Source organism: Cygnus atratus, chromosome 17, assembly GCF_013377495.2.
Source record: "Cygnus atratus isolate AKBS03 ecotype Queensland, Australia chromosome 17, CAtr_DNAZoo_HiC_assembly, whole genome shotgun sequence".
Classification (NCBI taxonomy): domain Eukaryota; kingdom Metazoa; phylum Chordata; class Aves; order Anseriformes; family Anatidae; genus Cygnus; species Cygnus atratus.
This window is the reverse complement of record NC_066378.1, coordinates 7829995-7851929: the sequence shown is the minus strand read 5'-3', so window position 1 is coordinate 7851929 and position 21935 is coordinate 7829995. Positions and strand designations below refer to the sequence as shown.

At 46.7% G+C, this 21935-nt stretch overlaps 1 protein-coding gene across 8 annotated transcripts in view; it reads left to right on the top strand.

The window, feature by feature from the left end:
* Positions 1-21935, top strand: part of FBRSL1 (fibrosin like 1) — a 518137-nt gene that overhangs the window by 441926 nt on the left and 54276 nt on the right. For all 8 annotated transcript variants that reach the window (XM_050714124.1, XM_050714121.1, XM_050714123.1 and 5 more), the window contains one exon: positions 19463-19508. In XM_050714124.1, the coding sequence (XP_050570081.1) occupies positions 19463-19508 (46 nt within the window). The remainder of the gene's footprint in view (positions 1-19462; positions 19509-21935) is intronic.

Sequence of the window (21935 nt, the reverse complement as noted above, 5' to 3'; positions counted from 1 at the left end):
CAAGTCCCTGGACGTGCACAGGACAGTGAAGCAGCCAGCACGTTTAGCCATAGCTCGCTTAGCAAAGCTCTCGGTGCTCTCACCCATTGCAGGGAATGAGTAAACGCTGAGCATGAGCAACCGCTTCCTCTGAAAGCCGGCACTGTGACTTCCACCTGGACGTCTGCCAGGGCGGGTGGAAGGGACATGCCGCTAACATCTCACTTGAGCCGTGACACCTTTGATGTGATCGTTTTCTCTGTCTCGGGATCAAAACTGACTAAATTCCTAATTCCCCTCAGAAGTCTGGCTGTCTGGTTCCAAGGCTGACTAGATACCAACAAACCAGATGTGGCTCGCAGACCTATAAATTGGGAAAGGGTGGCTTCGTGTTTGTTATTTTTGCCATGAGCGTCTTTCCATTCTGCTGGAGATGGTTTTTAGGTTTCTAAACAAATATGCACCGGCTGAGATCAGATACCCAGTCTGTACTAGTGGAGGTGAACCAAGAGCGCTTTGACGGAGCAGTATTTCTTAATTACCTTGGAGTTACACAGACAAGATCTCCTGGCTGCAGCCCAGGTAGATCTGAAATACCCACCACAAGGCAGAAAAAAAAGTATGCATGTAGTTAGATGAAGCAGTGATAAAATGTGCCCAGGCAAACAGGCATGCTGGGTTGCTGCAAGCCCTGGTGCTGCAGCTGGTGTTGATGCGTGGTGACCTCCCGCACTAGAAGGATGTGCTGCCATGCATCATGGCACTGATTCCCCCCTGGACTGCTTCATCTCAGTGCAAATTAACTTAATACTTTACAATGGCTGCTGCAGATTTATGTTATGATGTGTTTGTGGCAATGGTCCATATCCGCTTCAGTTCGTGGTGCGGTGAAGTGTATTGAAACAGCCAGGTCTGCAAGGACCTGGAGAGACTAGGGAGCAGGGGGAAGGATGCAGGACAGACCCCGAACACTGGTAGTTGTCTGAGTTTAAATGGTGCCTCTTAGCTGCTGCTTCCTGAGGAGATCTGAATTTTTCTGTTTGAAAAATTCAAGGCAAATCTTTTCCGTTCCTCTAATGCTAAAGAAAATCTTGAGGTGGAAGAAAGATCAAATGGAAGAAAGCGCCTTCTTTCTTTAACTCAGGCTCTTTGCTTTATGGAAAGAGAAGGTGTGAAGTCTTAAGGTCAGCAGGCATGACTCAGTGGTAAAAGGTCATGAGACGAAAAAGAAGGAAAAAAAAAATAGAGCTCCTTATGTGTGCCTTCCAGGGAGCTGAGCTTTTTGGCTATCCAGCTCTGCAGCCGCAGGACTCTGACCAATCCAGTGTAAGGAAAGTTTCTTTTTCTGACATCTCCTCAGCTTGCTACCCCAATCTAGTCGTGCTGCTGTTTGGGATTGACGTCGGGCAAGTTTGTTTTAACCGTGGTGCCGGTGGCTGCTGCTCTGAGCCCTGCCTTCACCAGCACTCGTGCTGTGGCTGCATCTGGCAGAGCTGGACAAGCAGAAAGCCGGTGTGGGTTGGTTCAGCTCAGATTAATGCCAACTGCAATTGCTTGCCACTAGCGTGCTACAGCAGCCCCCTACGACTGGAGCAGTGTTAAATGTGAACCTTGCAAAGATGTTTGAAAACCAGCAGAGCGGGTGGCTGGAAGACTAACTCCGCACGAGGACACTTTGGAGAGCAGAGAGCCACAATAGCGATTTCAGTGCCAGCTTTGTCCCAGCTGCCAGAAGGGACTTTGTCAGGGGAGTCCTTTACCATGGTACTGGTCCCCCAGCTGCTGGAACAATTGCTCGAGACCACTGGCAGTCAGCATGATTAAAGCAGCCTCCAGGCTGCTTTATTGTACATGGGCAGTTATCCAGGTCCGAGGATTGGCTCAGCCTGGAAGGATGTAAAAGGAAGTTTGCCATATTGTGCCCTTCCACCAGACGTCTCTTTTCTGCCCGCATCTAAGGCTCGGGGTGGGTTGTACTTCATTTGTAGTCCACCCGGGTCGCAGTCCGTGAAACACTCCAGTATCTCTGCCTATTGACTGATAGGGCTGAACTTCTTTTTTCTTTCTACATGAAGGACACATTTAGTTGAACTGGTTATCTAATTTATTGCTCGCTTAACTGGGATTTTGGCTGTATAAATTAATAGCACAAACCAAGAGCGCTGTTAAAACTTTAGCCCCTTTCCTTTTCCTGTGAGCTGTGTTGTGGCTGCGAGATCACATGAATGCCCCGAAAACAAGGTGACTGCTGATAATGGAGTTACTGGTTTCAGGTCAGGATGGAACCACAGGAGCTGAATGAGCCTTGCTCGTTCTTTAGTTTCTTCCCTATGCCAGGTAGAAGCTTTGCTTTGCCTTTTTATTTTTTAAGAGGGGTGTTAGGAGATAACCTTACTGAAAAAGCTTTTTGTCCCAGTGGGAATGGCCTCTTTTGCTTTCCTCCGCTTTCTTTATGTGAGTATGTAAATATATGTAAATGTATACAGGGGCTTGGGTTTACCATCTTCCTCTCCCCCTCCCATGTATAATGTATGTGTTAAACATGTAATCATTAATCAACTTTGTGGGGAGTGGAGACAAGAAGGGCTCTTTGATGATAGATGTATACTTGTGACTATGCTTGTATGCGTGTTTATTAGGCAGCACGGTGCTATCAAAAGAAACTCCAGGTCCCCAAGGATAAGAAACAATGTAGGGAACAAATGAAGAGGAAAGAAATCCAACCCCTCTTACTGTAAAACCCTCTGTCTTTTACCATCTGTCTCCTTTTTTGGAGTGAAATAAATTGGGGAGAGATCTCTGAATGATGTGCTTATTTGTAATGCACGGGACCATTAACATAGCGCAGAAGCGAAGTTACGGGTATCATTGCTTTTGGCGGGCGGGAGCGTTGGAGCCAGAGTGACGTTATTTCTTTTGTCTGTGCGTGCTGGAAGTGGCTTAGACCAAGAAAGCCTTCAGGTTATCGTGCACAAGCACAACTACTTCTTGAGTTTTAATAACATGCTTGATGTTGTGGAAGGCGCAAATTACAGGTGGTCATTGCCCTGAAGTGTTGGCAGTAAAGATGACAAAAACCACCACTCTTTGTGAGCACCCATCTCAGAACAAGCTTCAGTCTGCTCTGTGTTACTAGAGGAGGACTTTGGGTGCTGGAATTACTTGTCTGGAGATTAAGGTAGGGGCAGAGAGCTTGACTACTTTGCGTTTCTGTTCCCATGAGATATAGCAGTAAGCCTTAGGACCTGAAAGCTTGGACTGGACTGGGGAAACCAGACATTTCCCCAGCTGTGTCAAGAGACATCTTAGTCAGTCCTGTAGAGCTGTGTGTATGCTCTTGCACAAAATTGCGTTGTCCAAAATAATAAAACTATTACAGACATGTTGAGGGGAGGAATAAAAGTACAAGTGATTTTGGGTGCCCTAGATTAATTTTTGCTTGTCTTAGCTTGTATGCTTGCAAGTTCCTATTTTGAGAAATATATAATAAAATATGTATTTTAAATGAGCTTAAAAAGTGGCTTTGGTTCGTTGGGTTTAGAGCTGCTGCACCTTTTGCTTTGCATTCTTGCAGAGCTAGGCAGGAGATGCTGAGGTCTGACTGCAACCACCCAAGTGTGTAGTTAGCAGCAGTCCCAGCGCCATCAGCCACCTGTGGCAAGTCCCGTGGTCACTCACCACCCAGGGGAGCAGAAGGAGCTGCATGTGTGGCAGTGGGGAGCAGCAGCAGTGAGACTGGGACGCAAACGGGAAAAGAAAAATTCCAATTTTGCAGCCTGCCCAATTCAGAGCAGCAGTTGGACTGACAACAAGGTGCCAGGTTTGTCAAGGTGTATCTGGTACTGTTTTAGGAAAGCAAAAATGGGGTTTGGTTTTAGCTGATGCTGTTTGGGGCTGCAGAAGGAGCTGTTGAGTGATGGAAGATACTGCTTTGCAAACTTTGTATATGAGTAGTTCTCCCTTTTGGAATTAAGATCTATGAATCTGCCAAAGTGTTGTGCTGGGCCTCTTGAGTAGGTCTTTCTCAGGTTCACTAGATTTTTGTTTTTTTTTTTAAAAAGAAATTTCAGAAATGGTATACCCAACAAAAGGTACACACATTTGCTTTGGACTAATTTAGGCTATCTTTACAATAAGGTAGTAGCTTCATCCACTGTGATTATTTCTCTTTATTTTATATTTCTTTCCTCTTCTCATTTGCCAAAGTCAGCACTTCAAGTTTGTTTCACAGATGAGCTGAAAGCCACAGAAATTCAGACCCTCATCACAATTTTCCTAAGCTGTTGACTATTCAATTCTAGATTTTTAGCTTTGGAGGCCTTTCCATCATTTTATTCTTCATAGAAGAAATAAACAAGGCATTGGTTTAGGAAAGTGCTTCAGCTACAGTGAGATTAAGCACATACATAGAGCTGAGCGTTTGATCAAGTGCTTTTCTGAATACGCTTTCTAGAAAATTTATGTGCCTTTTACTGCTCTTGCTAAGCTAATCAGAAGATGCTGGGGTCTGATCAGAGTCTTTTGTGCATTTTCAAGGTAGTGTCTCAGGAGGATCATTATACACATCCCTCTGCAGCGAGTACAAGGAGATTGTCACCAGGAAGGTGTTAGTCACTGTGTATTAACATGCAGGATTATTATGCCTTTTTTCACTATAGGCTTTTCATCTCCTTACTAAGCAGGCACAGTCATGTCTATGCTAAAATCGCAAAGCCTGCTTAGAACACCACGTTCACGCCTCTGGTTCAAGAAATAAGCTCCAACGAAATGAGCTGTTAGCTATTGTGTGACTTTTGAAGAGAGGAAAGGACACTGGCTTGAGCTATGAGAGGCTGGGGGGATCAGCCAGGACCATCCAGCAGGAGCCCAGCACTCGGCTCCCGATGGCGCAGTTGCCTGGAGGAGCAGACGACCTGATGGCTGAGTTGAGCCGCTGCTGTCTTGGCAAAGGAGCACATGGCCAAAGAGAGGTCGAGTACATCTAGCTCTCTTGTTCCTTCCAAAAACATCTCCAGTACAAATCTGGTTACTGAACACGCACACCAGTGGTGCTCCCACTCTTCCAGCCAGGACAGCTTTCATCTGCCCAGAGCCGACCTGGCCCTTTGGCCAGCCCTTTGTGCGAGTGCCCTGAAAGCTTTCCAGCCAGTGGCTGAGCAAAGATGTTCCCCTTGAACATCGCCACGAAGGGAGAAGAGCAAATCCGGGTCAGGGGTGCTTTGCTCAGTCACAGATCCATGTGCAGACACAGCAGGACACACAACCTCTGACGGACAACCGCCATTCACTGCAGGCAAGCAAAAGTTTAGGGGGGAAGTCACATCAGTGCATATGGAAGAAAAACCTAGAAATTGCCCTGCTGTTCTGCCTTACTGTAACAGCTGTTTTTAGATGGTCTGTCCTGCTGGAGCACAGCACCTTCCCGGTATGAGGCATGCATCTGGAGTTCAGCCTTCTTGAGACTCTGCAGACTCCAGATCTAGTAACTTCTAGCACAAAGAACTGTTTTTGTTGAAAACAGTTGGTTACCGATAGAAGCCAATAACTGGGAGAAGTTTCTTATGGTTTGTGCATGAGGAAATGGCCTGTTTTTGTGGTCAGCTGTTGGCATGGTATATACTTGACTGCTTTAATGTTTTTTGCAACCCCACCCAGATAGTCGCAGTGAGTGTAGTACAAAAGAAAGAAACTCGGAAGAGCCCCATGGGTGTAGCTGATCACATATTCACCCCGTTAGCTTCAGCTGTCTTGTAGAGTTCCCATACCCAGAACATTGAGAACACAGGGCTTTCAGAAATAAAACTGTCTGTTCCCTATTTCAGATCAGTGCTTGTCTGTACAGATAGTTTCTCAACTGGAATTGCCAGTAACATCGGCAAAGGCTTTGAATGACGGTTTTAGTTCATTTGCGTTTGGGGGATTTTTTTTGTTTTGTCTCTCCAATTGTATTTATAAAGGAAAAAATGCAAAGAAAAGAGCCAATGGAAAGTCAGGAGGCATTGTACAAGAAGGAAAAGATTATAGCAGGGATACATAATGTGTTGGAAGTGAAAGACCATTCCAGGGTATTGCGGATTTTCTCAAGAATGTGAATGTACACATCTAGCAGAAGAATGGGAAAAGAAGGGCTGACACTTTGTGGGGTTCTGACAAAAGAATGTAGGTCCTTTTCCCTTTGCATTAAGTGGTCCATGGAAATTAAATTGTCCTCTCAATGCAGGGGGGAGCTCCTGTCCAGAATGGATCACAGCAGGATGGTCACTGTAAAGAATTCTTCCCTTCTCCTACCTTGCTCCATGGGGCATTTACTTGAAGAGCATAATGAGGAAAATGCATCTGGCAGTGAAAATACTAGAACTCACTCAACTGTACTTTAGTCTGCTGGGGATGATGGGGGGGAAAAAATGAGACAAATAGCATCAGAAGTTAACTTCCCTTGAGCTTTCTCTCTCTGTTTCTTCACGTACTTTGGCTTACGCACACACACACCTTCTGTAAAGGAGGAAGTTAGGCCGTTTAAATCCCATGAAAGACGTTTGATTTAAGAGGAAACTTGGAAAAAAGACGGAAGACCTGGCTGATGAAGTCAGGAAAGATTACGGTGCTTTGGACGGAGGGCACAAAGGGGCCAGGCAGATCTGTTGTGTGGTTCGTAGCGTGGCTGGGAGAGCCCCGGCTGGTTCCTCGAGGAGTCAAGGTGGCAGAGGGAGGTTGATGTTGGCTGGGTTAGCCTTAGGCTGGAGAGGGCAGCGAGATGCAGGAACTGAGAATCTTTTAGGTTTCTGGAGACAAGGATGAGAAGGTTGTTTGTGAAAGCAACTGGAATAGGGCATGGAAAAATCCAGGAAGCCTGCTTTACCCACGGGGTGAAACTCTTTGGTTTGGACGGTAGCCAGTGGCACAGAGCAACAGAAACTTTGGAGTTCGTGCATCTGCTGCTTGGCCAGTCCTCACTGGAGACTGTCAGAGCAAACGGAGCTGCCTGTTCTGGAACCATTTTAGCTAGAATCAGCTCCCAGAAGACCATTGTTAATAACTTCTGCCTCACCAGCCCTCTCCTCCTTCCCTCCACTCCCTAAAAACTGGGCTGAGAGACTGTGCAGGAATTTGGGCTCTCTCGGGTAGGCCAGGAACAAGGCAGCGGGCTCTTGCTGAGGTAATCTGCTAAAGCTATTGCCATTCTGCGAGGCAGCCACAATTCAAAGCACAGCACTGTTTGAACACTGGGCTCGCTTTTCTGTCTCTTTTAATGCTTTAAGCAGGGCCGTGCATTCAGCAGTTACTTGTATAAGCATTCTCCAGGCATTTGAAAAAAGACTTCTGTTTTCCAGAGGAGAGAAGGAAAGAGGTGGGAAGGGACTGTGTGGGGTAGAAAGGGGCAAGTGATAGTGGAGCAGCCAAAACGAGCATTTCGGCTGAGCTGGTGTGCGGGTGCATAGGCTTGGTAGGGCTCCCCCACACCTGGTATTAAATCAGGAAAAAGCCTTCCACCTTCTGTTGCTGGGAGTTATGCTCTTTAGAGCTGACTTCGACAGTTGTTATTGCAATTTTGTGGTGCTCTTTTGATTTACAGCTGTTTTTACGACCATTGAGACAGCCACAAATCGAGGAAATCTCATAAAACAGAGAGTAAACGTCTCCTTCACAACCCAGGCAGAGTTTTGGCATCCGTGCTTATTCCATAGAGCAGGATGTGTAAACAATATTGTGTCCCCTGAGTGGCTGATATCAGTACAGTTAAGTGGTAACAGCTTGAAAAATGCATTTCTCTTATATTAGCGGTAAAACTCGAAATGGGCCCCCAGGCTAAAGTAAATTGGTGACATTTTGCAGCAGAAAGGGAAAAAAATAAGGACAGGAATTGGAAATGTGGAGCCCCAGCTTTGAAAGCAGTGGGACTGGAGCCAAAGTTGGATTTATCTGCGTTATTGCAGTACAGAAATAAATGGATCCACCACACTTGTTGCAAAGCATATCTAATTGGAGAAGACAGATTGTATGTCGGCTGCAAAGGGCAGGCTGCCCCCTTCACTGCGTCTTACCCAGAAGATGAGGTCAGTCAAAGCCATATTTAATCCAAGTGTAATGATGAGAGACACTTCCTTGACTTAGAGCATAGCTCAGGAGAAATGCCCCTTTGTTGGAGGAAGCAGCCAAGCGCTCACCCCAGCCTGGTGCTGAGACCGAAGCAGGGGGCCGGGTGCGTGGAGCAGCTGTCAGAGCTGGAACCCGAAGCTTGAAGCCGTGATTCTTGGGCTCACCAGTTTGCCAGATGCTTTTCAGATGTGAACCATTGTCTTTTCTTCTGTATCATTTCCTTCACAGGCTCCGTAGGGAAATTCGCATGCTGTCCTGGTTCCTTCTTTCTAGGTGCTCCTAATCCCATCTGTTGGGTCTTTAAATACTACGGCACCCTGTGGTGTGCCTTCTGTTGAGGGTGAGGGCATCCGTGTGCGGGAGCAGAGCCATCAGGAACGGTAACAACAAAGACGTTTTTTTCCCAGGAGACAGAAACATAAGACATGAGAGAGCTGAAGGACCGTGGGTAGAGTCAATAATGATATCGAGTCAATCTGATAAACACCTGACTGCTTCTGAAATTTCGCCACATTTTGGGATTACCACATTCGTATTGTTTACCCAATGAATATTTGATGCCTCCTTCATGTATAGAGTTGCTGTTACTTGATTGAGGTGACGGGAGGTATCAGCACCTTGTAGCTTGTTGGTTCAATTACCCCTGGGTCAGCTGCACATAACGTGTGGTGGTCCAGCCTAATTCGAACTAATCTGTTTTTTTTGTTTGTGAAGGAGAGCTGTGAGAAGACTTTCCGCAGCTGTCCACTTCACAGAGCCTGTCTGGGGAAGTTTTCGAAGGATAAAAGCTGTTGTTCCTTTTCTGGACTAATATTCAGAATGTACTTTCCCATTTCAAATTAACCTAATGGCTAATATTAAAGTCTGGGCAACCGCAAGGGTTCATAGACCCATAATCGTTCAGGAAATAGTTTCCTCATTGGATCAAGAAGAAGGCAGATGGTCTTTCATTTTTGTCTCTTTTTGCTTACTGGTGCTGTCTGAAAAAAGCTAGCCTGAAGGTGTTCGGCAAGGCCTTGGCAATCCCACAGATCCCACGTGAGCCATGCACGGTTGGTGCTAAAGCTGCAGTGAATGACGTTTTTATTGAGAGGTTATTTGATGAATTGTTTGCTGGTGTGTTAATAGAAAGGACTAGGAAGGAGGTGATGGCTGTGTTTGCTCATTAATGTTTTCGTCTTGGTAATGTTTTTTTTAAACTTTTTACCTTCTGGAATCATGTTGCTCCACAGGAATCGCAGTTCATGTTTATTGCATTTTTAAAGAAAAGCTTCAACTCTCATGGTTGCAAGGATTAAACTTGAAAACTTAAAAACACCAAATGAATATTGACAAATGTAGAAGGGTGCCCAATGTGGTTTCCTTTAAAGATGTACTAAGTTTTTAAATATCTTTAGTGTGAGTTCCCTTGGTCTCCATAATCATTTTGCATTGTCCTAGCACAGACACAGCACTGGATGGCTGCTGCAGGTGCTAGCACCAAGGTAAAGAAGAGCAGTCCCCAAACCATGGTCTACCACAATGGGCAAACCTCCTAAATCACTGCACACTTAGGATGGATGAAGTGCTCAGAGAGTGCAGGGCCAGTGCTGCTGCTCCAGTATGATTCACAAAATGGTAATATTCACATTCTAATAGGAAACCCTCCCACACGTAACTCTGGTGGGGTTGAAAATTTCCCTGTAAATCTCCAAGCGGGGCTGCCAAGCTAAGCCGACGAGGCATTTCTTAGGTAGCAAAGCCTGTCTGAATGAGCTGGAATCTCTGTTCGGAGCAGGAGCAGCTCCAAGCACTTAGGGCCCCAAAGGCAGGGACAACTTTGCTGTTGCAGCCTGACACATCTCAAACTGTGGTGGGCCAGCCTGGGAGTCCTCAGGGCTTTTTTTCACCAGGAGCCCAGCCCACATGCTGCTGCTTTGGGCAAAGCCAGGGATGCGCTTTTTGCCCAAACCGAGCCATTTTCTGCACGAAAGGAGAGCCCCCTTCAGAAATCCATCCTCCTTCTGGCTCGCACAGCTGCGGAAGGAGTGGACCTGAGAAAGAACGGTGCTTTTGTGCAGCACAGTTATGTGTTTAACATAATAAATGTTTATTGTCCTCTGGAGCAAAGGAGCAATAGGCTAAATTATAGCCCGGGGAGGGAAAGCTAGAATCAGGAGGTATAGGCTGTTAATTATCCTTTTTTTTTAGCTGTCATAACGTGCTGGCGTTTGCCTGCAGCTCGCCCCCTCCCACCGATCAGTTACCTCCACCAGCACTATCTCTGAAATATCTGCTTCCCAGGCCGCTGTGCCCTCCTCGCCGTCGCCCTGCTCTGCCATTTGTAAGGCATCTCCGGCCTCCGGAGAGATTTGCAACTTCCCCAGCAGCCGCTCGTGGTGATAAAGGCCCTCAGCCTGCCTCTCTCCGATTAATCAGCTCTCATGCAGCCTCGATAGGGTGTTAATTTGTAAACTCGGTGGACAGGCAGCCGTGATAAGCCTCCGCAGCTGCTGCGTGTCTGCTAGGGGGGTGGGGGGGGGGGTGGGGGGGGCAGATAAGGCTTCAGCCCTGGGATGCAGCCAAGAAATATTTTGGAGCAGTGAATTAGAAACAACAACGACAAAAGAGCCTTCTGCAGAGGCGCTCCTTTGAGGTTGCTGCGGGTGATACGGTGAGGCTCAGTAGCCGCGGACAAGGGCCTTTTTCCTGATAAGCTCCTTGACCCTCCCAGCCCGGGAAGGCCACATCAGGATTGCAGCCATGGCGGGGGGCTTCTGTCGGACAGGTTGGGTGGTGTGGTCTGCTGTGTGTCCTGGGTATTCACTGCGGTTAGCCTGCTCCTCTCTACTACTCGGTGCCGGCTTGTCACATCACCTGCGAGGGGATGGACTCCAAGGGCTTCCAGAACAGCATCAGCATCAAATGGTTTTGAGTGTCCCCTAATGTTTGCTGTGTGCTGTGGTTCACAGAAAATGCTAAGCAGGGTCCGCTGCATGTCCAGCATACAGATTAAGACTGGGAAGACAGCGTTTTCCTAAGCAGCAGACCATCCTGGTGGTGTGAGACCGCTGAGGATTGCAGTGGTCTGGTGTGCTCTGAACACCCAGGCAAATCGGAACACGTTGCACCAACAACGGGCATTTCTTCTGCTTACCTGTTCAAGGTGGCTGTGGCGAATGTTTCTAGTATGCTCGTACGGTTTTTCCCTTTTCTGTTGAACCAATTATGTTTTCTTCTACAATTGAAAGGAGGAGATATTTTACTGAATTCGTATCAGCTCCTCAGCTCAGCTGAATCCTAATGCCATTGTTGGCCTCCCTAATTGTTCTAATACTATCTGACAATGCGCAGCAGACCATGGAAGCAGTTCCTTCCCCAGCTGCCAATGCAGGTTGTTATTTGGTATGGATTTGAACTGCAGCAATTCTCAGACAGACAGTGACCTTTTTATGAAATCAAATGTCTTGCGAAACCCTCTTGGTCTCTGAACTGTGATTTATAGCCGTTTGTGTTGGAGAAGGCTGCAGGTGGGATTTGGGTGACACATAATTGGTTAAAAGATAAAATAAAATGGAGGTTGCCCCGCTGGTGCAGCGATGGCAGGAGCCACAGGAATGAATTGCTTGGCAGTGCAGAGCCTGGCCCTCCTCCTCCCACCCTTCTCCGCTGGCTGCCAAGTCCTGTCTGGCAGGCCATTACAATGATAAATGCAGGTAGCTGGCAGAGACCACAGTTGAGAGTTTGTTCTAGCATGCCAAGCCCTGCTTGGCATTCCCCGTCGGTGCCAGCATTTGCACTCTTACTCAGTTTGACGGAAACCAGGACATGAGGTGTGAATTTATGTCCGCATCCTTCCAGGAGAGTTGGGATAATGAAATGCCAAGGCAGCCCTGGGAGCAGCAGAGTAATTTGGTAGGTACCAAACAACAGTCTGCCACCTGTCATTTGCAGTACAGTCCCTGCTCTCGCCCATCACTCTTCCCACAATGCAGCCTTTGAATTATAAGGAGTCTTGGGTAGTTCTGCAAAGAGCACTTTCCATTCCATTTGATTTAGTGCAAATAAAAATCTGTATCCCAGCCAAATAGATAGTCTGGCTAGATAGTTCCAAGCTGTAATGACAATAATACAAACTACTATAGTAGTATGTTACGCAGCGTTCCCAACCTTTCCTGCTCACAGACAGGTTTTCCCCTGTATTTTGTAGCAAAAGCTAAATCAGTAATCAAGTCCATCGCTGCCTAAGTCAACGTCTGGGTAATGGGAACAATTTAAATGTGGAAGTGCAGGCTGAAAATCCTGCCGTTCGGGAGCGGGATCAGCTCAAAGGAAGAGGCATGAGATCTCTGTTGTTTGAGATGTTTAAAAACAGATTGCACAAAGCCCTTTTACAAATGTATCACGGAGAATTGTGTTTCTTCGACCAGGCCGTGCATCAGTTACCCTTAGTATAGCCATGTTGCTGTCTCTAATCCACGGTGAGAGATGCAGCCTGTCCTAGTGATGGAGGGAGAGCAACTGTCCTTTGGGTGCCACTCACAGACCAGACTACCCAGAGGTAACAGACTACCCAGAGGTAACAGCAATGGAGTTGTCTGTGAGCAGGGAGGTAAAAACAGTCCAGTGCGAGACAAGAACAGCAACATCTACTACACATTCTGCTTTTCCTTTTTTTTTTTCCGGTTATTTTGGGTTGGGTTGGGTTTTTTTGTTTGTTTTTTATTTGTTTCCTGCTAAGTGTAACTGGCATTTCCTTGGTTGGAGTAAGCCAGGACATGGAGCAGACGGCTGTGTAATAAAGGAGATATCAGAGCTGATTAGAGTGGAAAATAGCCAGGAGTGTAAAATTAGGGTAGGCGTTAGTAGCAGTTTAGGAGCTGAGGTTGGAGGGAGGAGGATACTGAGATAAGGACAAAGTGCACCTTAATTTAAATGAGAACATGCAGGCAGAATAACATGAAGAAAGTTTTTTTGGCTGGATTTAGGGAGGGACAGCTGGAAAACTTCTCTTCTGGTCAGTGTCTCTGCAAACAGCTGAGGGACCTTTTGCAGCTGTATGACTGGCCTCAGCGAGGCCCAGGAACTCCCCAGCTTCCTCCCTTCTCCTCCTTCACTAAAATTTGTTTCAGTGCATTTATTTATGTATTTATTTATTGGAGCTGAGCTGGCAAGCAGAGGGAGTTTGATCTTTTCCTCTGGGAGACAGCAGCGGCTCCAGAGGAAGGCGAATCACAAAGCCTGGCTAATGTAGGGGGTAGGAAGGGGAAGACTCTGGGCTGCAGCCATTCTCTGGGGGCTGGAGGGATGGGAAGAGGAGCTGGCAGGCCTGTGCCCAAGGCTTTGATAGTGGGCACACTGTAGGGTAGGTGTCCTGCTGCTTTCGGAGCGCTCGGTCACCCTTCGTCATGGGACGAGGCACATCAGGGCAGTAGGCCAACAGACCGCAACAGCGTGTGTTTAACAGTTGCAGTTGCTGCATAACATAGACTTGCTTGTTCTATCCCAAAACGGCTGTGAAACAACCAGGAACGTGCTCTGGTTTCAGAATGGTGTTATTTAAACTTACCACCGTGTTGCCAAAAGAGAAGGTCTAAAAGAAAGCTGTAACGTAGAGCCTGCAGAGGAGCAATGGGCTTGGGCTCCTCCATGCCCTGCGCTTGCCGAATCAAACCATCCACGCTGTGTTTCCTTCCAGTTCTGCACCGCTTTGCTTTCACCTTGCTGTCATGTAAACGCACTGTGATTCGAGAGTGAACCGGGCCCTCTGATCTCTGCTTCCAGGCTCCCTGGCCTGGTTGAATTCTCTGTTCCCAGACTTGTGCTAACTCCTCAAAGGGGCTGTTGCAAAAAATAGGCATGGTTATGTAAAGCACTGAGAGAAATAAGCGTTCTCAAAAGAAAAAGTGATCAAGAGAGATGTGTGTGTTGTGAAAGGCCCTTTCCAGGACTGAAGCAGTACTGAATATGTGTGTGTTAAATCAATATGGGGTGGGAACCTAAACAAGTATGTTTTTGTATGAAAGCATAGTCCCAGAAGCTTTTTGTTTCTAGTGGACTCTCTGCAGAGTGGACTTTTGTGCTAAATGTGGAAAACCCATCAGTACCTCCCAATTTTTTGAATCAAAATTGATCTAGAAGTGTTTGGGGCATTGAAGGCATTGCCATTTCAGTAAGCAGTTGCCTCTTCAGGGTATTTGTACTGCACGTTTCTCTGCGATGTGTTACAGTGTAGCTAAAGCCATAACTGAAATTTTAGGATTGTTGCTAGAAAACTTGAGATCCACCAGAAATTCATGTTTGCTTAGGGAATACTAAGTTATTAGTCCTTATTTGCACTGGGGCTCAACAGCCAGGATTTCGTAAGTGTTCCTGACCATCAATTTTTCCAAACAGTCTGGTCACCATTCAAGTATCTGAGTGGGTTTTCAGAAGCGCTCTGTGCCCAGTACCTCTGGCCAGGTCAGTGCCCCCAGGCAGCTGTTGAGCGCTGATCCCTCTCGGGATCCCCAGCTGTAAATTCTGTGCAGAGGTCTCGGAGGGAAGGGGACAGGTGAATGTCTTGGCTGTTGAGAGAGAATCACAAAGTGAAAAGTGGATTTGTAGAAGTCTCGCGTGTATCCTGTTCCCTCTGGCTTAATCCCCTGGCACAGCTGGTTGCTCTGTCTCAGCCAGCCTCGTACCCCAGAGCTGAATTTTCCTAGAAGGTGTCACAAAAAAGGTAGTTCGTGTAACTCTTACTTCGGCTTTTTGCCTGTGATGGTGACTGAAATGACTGACTGGTGAGTAGCTTTTCTTTTGTCTTCTCAATCAAGCTGTGATTTCCCTCCAAAAATAATACTGAGATTGAAAAGCCCATAGGTTCCCGGTGGCCTTGAAACATCCCCTCACAATGCAGGCAGTGTTCGCCATGGGTTGCCACATTGCCTCTGTGTCCTGGAATGTGCTGAATACTTCCTTGGTCTTCAGGGTGAGTTTTAGTTTGCTCTGGTGTGCGCGTGTGACTTCAAGGCTGTGCTCGCACTTCTCCCTGTGTATCGGGTTCCATTTCCTACAGAAGAATCACAAAGCAAACACTACCTTCCTGTTCTAGTTATTGTTCTCGTATTGCTGCATGAAGGGGGCTGGTATTAATGACTTACAGAATCAACTGGAAACTGGTAAAGCAATACTGACATGCTGAAATTCTCCACTAGACAAGCGATCAAGTGGTATCAGAGTGGTAGGTAAAAGCAGGGGAAACAGATCAAAGGCGGGAATTAAAATTGATCCCAAATTTTCAGGTAGTTTCTGAGCTTTATTCTGAAAGTCTCTCTAAGTGTATACAGCACTTCTAGTTTGAAAATCTCCTGGAGAAAGGTTTTCTTGAGAGCTTTTAGTACTTGCTAAGTTCAGTAACAGTGTGAAAACAGTCTCACTTCAGACCAGCTCTTGGCTGTCAGGAAGATAGGCAGCCATCCAGACATAAAACGTAAACTGTGTTTCACTGCCTCCTCTTCTTTTTACCTACCGTACTGGACTCAGACGCGGAGGGGATGCTCAGTTTTGCCCTGTACAGAACATATATACCAGGACCCCAACACCATGTGCTTCTGCTCTTTGTGAACCAAGACTGCAGCCTTATTAGCAGCTTGACAGTGTCTTGTGATCAGACTGTGAAGTATCGGGCTCAGATCTGGTGTTGTGTGCTCCAGGAGGCTGCGTGAAGATCTGCAGAGCTTCTGTTCTCACTGATAAGGAACTGTTTATTCCCTGCGAGCAATTTTATAGGCTACAGAGAAAAGAGGGAAAAAAAAAGAATAGTAATTACTGCATAGTTTATAATGCTGTCTCTGTCAGATGGTATTGTTCTGTTACACATAATCATTAAATTATTAATCCGTAAGCACTCTTACACCTTTCAGCTGCCCTGGGTTAGTAGGGACCGGGATGAATTAGGCATGGACTTCATTACGCCTCTCCGTTCACCTTCAGAGGAGAGGGTGTGCTACATCCTTTGTGGTTACCGCCTTACATTTGGAGGGGAAGGCTGCCTTTGCTAAGCTTTTAGTGCTGAAAATAGAATCGGTGCTTGTATTTGCTGGGTTCAAGGGGAGGAATGGTGAGGGAAGGACGGCCGCTCCTCTGCTTTCTCTTCCCAAAGCAGAAAAAGGGTAAAAATGCTGCTTTTCTTTGCAGTGTATTCAGCCTAGTTTCACGTTGTCACAGAGCTGGGTGGAGACATTTTCCCCTCCAGATCTGGAGAAAGAAAGAAAATCAAAATGGGGCAGAGAACTGCTAACTTTGAACGAAGCACAAAGGGGAACCCCAGGGCTTGGTGCAATCTTAGGGTGTCTTCAAAGGGTGCTGGCTCGTAAAAGTTGCAGCAGCGAGACTACATCAGAAACTGAAATCATTTGTGCATGTGTCTCTTTTGGGACAAATGATAGAGCCTTTATGCTTGAAATACAAAGGTCGTTGTTGGGGACGAGGGTGGGACTTCGCGAGCAGCAGCTTTCATGAAAACACGTCTGTCTGGGGCTGTGCTGCGACGCAGATAAAGCAGGAGAGCTCGGTGGGGGAAGGAGACAAACAGCAGATGTACAAGAAAGACGAGGGGTGTCTTTTGTCTGCGAGCTCCAGGCCGGGGGGGGTCTCCCTGCCGTGCTCGGGCAGTGCAGCCACTCTCCTCCCCTGCCTCCCGGGCTGTGCCAGAGGAGGAGGAAGAAATGCCTCCGTGTTTTCTCGTCGAAAGAGTGGGATTTCCTGGGATGGCATGAACCCATCTGCATAAAGGACTCCCAACGCCTGGTTTTGCTCACAGGGGAAGAATTACTTTTTTCTTTTTTTTTTTTTAATCCCTTCTTAAACATATGCAAATGGTTTGTTTGAAACAGCAGAAAAATTGGGAGGGGACTTGTTCTAGCAGATGCGTTGGTTTGCTGGATTTTTTCACTCATTAGTGGGCTCCCTCGGACACATAGGTTTTATTGTATGCTTTCTTTAAAGGGTGACTGATGAAATTGAATGATGTATTCAGGCTCTTCCTCCCCCGGCTCCCCTCCTGCCTTTACAGCAGCTCACAGAATATGCTATAGCACAGGCCTTCACTGTTTGAGACCGGTGCTCATGCCAGAAGCTGTTCGGATCTGGAGCTAGAAATCACCAGAAAAGAGAGCAAAAGTTACTGTAAACTCTAGGTGCGAAAGTTTGTGTCTGCAAACCATGGCTGTGATGTTGAAAGCTCTGCTCTGTAAATGTTGGCTCTGATTGTGGAGGGCGGTGCCACACGTGTGGTTTTTGATATCAGGAGACTGAGCAATAATCCGTGTGTTGTGCTTTCTCTTAAAAATGATTTTTCTTGCTCGACTTCCTTGAACATTGTTTTTGTATCACTTGGACCTGAAGCAATGAGATCTTTAGCTCGTGATTAAGCTGCGCCAGTCTCAGTCACATCCTCGGTCCCAAACTCGCAGAGGGCAGCATGGTGGCTGGCATAAAGCCGCGGCGCTCGCCTTCCAGGCAAAGCACGGGGCTGCTGCTGCTGGGGGGGCTGCCACACGCCCCCCTGCCAGCTCCCAGCTTCAGTGCAAGCCGTGCCCAAGCTTCATTGCCTGTAAAATGGGAGAATCTTATTTATCCACCTGCCACGTGTCCTGGTGCTCCCGGAGTGCACGGAGCAGAGAGCTTGGCTTAGGGCAAGCGGCTAGAAGCGCTGAGCGCCTCCAGCCTACGTTCCCAGAGCCTGTAGGTCCGTTCGGGCTCCATTGTGATTTTGTGTTGATGATAAGTGAAAAATCTCTGAACAATGGATTGTAAATTCAGAGCCAGCTGTCATTTTGTGCGCCGCTCTTGTTGCTGCTGTGTGACGCTGTTACACTTTTCTTTGCAAGCCAGCCTAGACAAAGCCTTGTTTAATCCTGGTTCTTCCTCTGTTTAGTCCGTGCTGTGAAGGGATTGTGCAGGTAACTGGTTTTCCCTAACATTTTAGGATCCTTTTGCTGAGCTGTGTATCAGTCATACATGCCACAGCTACACTTGCAGCTTTGTCGTGGACATGATTCAGAATTTCTTTCTTATGTGCCTCAGTCTCAACCTATTTTTCATGTAGTTTTCCCTCTTTTTTTTTATACATTTGCAGTAAGATGTTCAGTGCTTGCAGTGCCAGTTTCCTTAGAAGTACCATTAATAGATCACTCTTCCTTGCTTCTCAGTATATCTGATGCAGATCTTGCATCTTACTATTGGTGTCTTTTTTCCTTCTGAGTTGTCATTTAAAATATATAACAATGTAATACAATTCACAGTGCTCTTTATCATGCAAATCTCCCAAGGCACCTTAGAATAAAATCAATAAAATCAAAAAGAAAATCAACTTAGTTCAGCCATGTGTTGAATTAATTCATTTTTTTAAAGCAGAGCCAAGGGAGAAAGCCTTTTTTCACTTTCAATATCTTTTGCTTTTCAGCTTTGTACTTCACCCCATTTTATACGTGCAGCAGTCAGTGCTGATATTTTCAGCTGTCTTGTAGATAGTAGTAATGTTGATCATGCTCCCTGCTCCCAGACCAGCTTTGATTCTGTTGAGGCTGCTTGCTATTTTATCAGATAGCGAGGAGGAAAAGCTTATGCTGAAATAGGTTGACTGTTTGATATCAGGGGGTGGGGGTGGGGGAAGCCATCAAATTAACTCATAAAAGCTTTATTTACAATGAATGGACTTTTTTTCCTGTCTGTCATTATCATCTTGTCTGTAACCCAGTGACCCTGATTATCATGAAGCTGTTTACAAGGTTTAGGTTAATTGGATTTCTTTAACTATTTCCCAGAGCTGTGAGGAGCACAAATGCACTGCCGTGGAGTTCAAACAGCATAGTGCAACCCAGTTTGCAAGGAGACGGGCTTCTTCCAAGAGGAAGTCGTTTTATTTCATATTTGACTATGTGCATAGCAGCATGGACCTATCATTTGGCATAATATTGTGTAACACCCTCATACGGATGTGTTCAGTTGCAACTCGTGTTTTCAATACACAAATTACGTTTTGCATGTTCAGCAAGAAATGAGCTTATTTTCAATGACAGAGGCTTCGAAATGTTTTTTTTTTTCTTCAGCTTGATAGCAGTTTCACTGGTTTTGTTTTTATATGAAGACTCATGGATAAAATAGCTGTGCATTGCATGGCTGCCTAAATAAACGAGACAGGAGGATATAGCTGGGTGAGATCAGGACAGTACTTTTACACGCTTTGCTTTCATCTTAGGATGCATGCTTATTCTTTAATGGCACAACATTGCACCCTCCAGGTGCAATGTGTAATTGCAGGTCTACAGATAACAGACTTGTTTTATGAGCTGTGTTTTTGTAAGCAAGCCTTCTTAAATTCTCCTTTAGTATTACTCACCCTCTGTTTCTCTTTCTTTTTCAGGCTTCTGTAGGCTCTGAGAAGCTGTTCTCCCCTGCAGCAAATAAAGGTAAGTGATTTGGAGAAATGCTTTCCTTACCTTAGAGCAAGCTGTTTGAGTGTGTGAAACTGTGGGGAATGTCATGCAAATAGCAGGACATCAGTTTTGCCAGCGCCTGTGATTTTGCCACACGCATTGTCATAAAGATCAGCTTTACAGGCTTGAGATGGTTAAGTTAAAATGTAGAGCTGCATTATCTCCACGTGGGGCAAGACTTCTTCCCTACAAGTCAGATCCATGAGGAGAGGCATTACTGACAAAGGAGAAATCAGCCCTTACTATAGGGGGTACGCTGTTTCCCTCTAATACAATCAAATCCTCATTTCTTTTAAACAAATATTTTAGCATTATCTGTATTATTCTTACAAGGTCTCGCACATCTATGTCCTGCCAGCATGCGCAGAGCATTTGTCTGTTTCGGTCCTCCAAAAGGAGGAGGAAGGTGCTCGGCATGTTGCGGGGTTTGAGCTCCCAGCTCCCCCTGTTACTATTAATCAAGAGTTACCTGTGATATGCGCTGGGTGTTGCTAAGAGACTGCACCAGTTAAGATTCCCGTTGGGAGTTGCAGTGATGTATTTCTAAACACGCCAAGCCCTCCTTGGAGGGCTCGGTACAGCCATGAAACAGGGCTACTCTGGTGTTCTTAGGGACAGTGTCACCGAGATGAATACCATAGGTAAAAACACTGAAGAAACAGCCTCGAAGGGCAAAGTGTGGTTGAAAGCGTTATGCTGGGACTGGTTCCACTGTATCGTGCAAGGAGGTTGATGTTGTGGCTCCGAGTGAGTTGTTGGGATCTGTAGCTGTTCTGCAGCATTCCCAGCACTGAGCTACAGCATAAATTCATCTTGGAACAGCAGTCAGTAGGAGGGACGTGCAAATACCCTGAAGAGGGGAGATGAGGCACGTTAATAAGAAGCGATGAAATAACCTCCCATTATTTCAAGAGGGCCAAGAAAAATGAATGATTTGCAGTTGTGTAGGGGTAGGTGCTGGCCATGGAGAGGCGTTCTGGTGGTTGTGTGCTCCATCACCTGGCTCCAGGCCCGGGTTATAGCTGGGCTCTGTAGCAGTGCTAAGTATTAGGAATTTTCTCTTTCCAAGCTTTGCAAATTTTCAATTCCAAATGTGGAAACTGATGACAAGCCCATTGTGTTATTACATTTGCAGATATTTTTATGGAAGTATGCGGCTTTATCTGGGGGAAGGAGGGAAGTTTAAACAAATGGAAGGGAAGAGCATTTGTCTTCCCTCGGCCTTGGCTCACCAATAAGGCAAGCCAGATTGCCCATACGGCACTGCCTCAGCAAAACAAAAATCTTGCCATCCTGAATAAATGCATGGCACAGAGATCTGCTGCAGAGGCTTATGTTGAAGTGTTAGCAGCTTTGTTGGCTCCTCCTCATGCTGAAGCCCGAGATCCCCCACCCCTCCATATCACAGAGCAGCTCAGCAACATGAGTTTTCAAAATACTTCTCCATCGGGAAGTTAAATGTGTGAATGGCTGTGAATTTGCTGTCTTGAAGTCTGTGTTCACTGCTGTTTATATCCCTGTAGCTTAAGGCTGTTCGTGTTTGGTTTACTGTGGCAAGTCGACATTGCAGCTTTGGGAGGGTTTGGGTTCAGATTGTAATTTTTGTCTTCGTCTTGTCTCTTACTCTCACCGGTGCTGGCAGCGCCTTGCTGGTCGGCACGGGCTGTGGCCGGGGGCAGGCTCTGTCGGGGGCTACCCCCACTTGTGTTGAGAGGTCCTCAGCACAATTCTGTGCAGAAACCCCAACAGCTCTAAATTCTACCCCTCGCCCTGTTGTCACTCGGTGACGCAGGAGCCAGAACTCGTCTCTCACACATGCAAATGAATGCCACGCCGACAGGACCGGGCTTGGAGATGCCATATGGCCAGGAGAAAGTGACTTTCCAAGTGCTGCACTGAAATTCCTTCCCAAGACAATGGCGTTAAGGGCAGCCTTTGGCAGGGCTGGAGCTGTGCAGGCCAAGGATCAGTGATCAGGGTTGTGGTGAGCACTCGTGCTATGTCCTTGTTGTGTAAACGCTTGGGCCTTCTTGGAGAGGTGGCAGTCGGCAGATCGGCAGCGTCCTGCTGCAGCTGTTCCTGCAGGTAACCAGGCTTTGAGAGCACAACGAGGTGGATTCGTTGTCTGGCGCAACTCCCCCTGCTCTCCGCAAACTTTCCCCGGGGATGTGTTTGGCCCAGTGTATTTGTTTTATGCCGTCCTAGTTTATCAGTGGCTTAGCAATGCAATTAAGCGCTGAGATAGACGGTTTTCGCCTGTTGGAGGCCGGAACAGCTGTAAAACATAACCTTTGACCACCTCTCACAGCTCCACAAAAGGCCCAAGGAGCTGAGCCTTTTGTCTGGCGCTGGCTGGGTAGCTCACATTTGTCTTCGCCCCCGCCCCACTGAGGTGGCCGC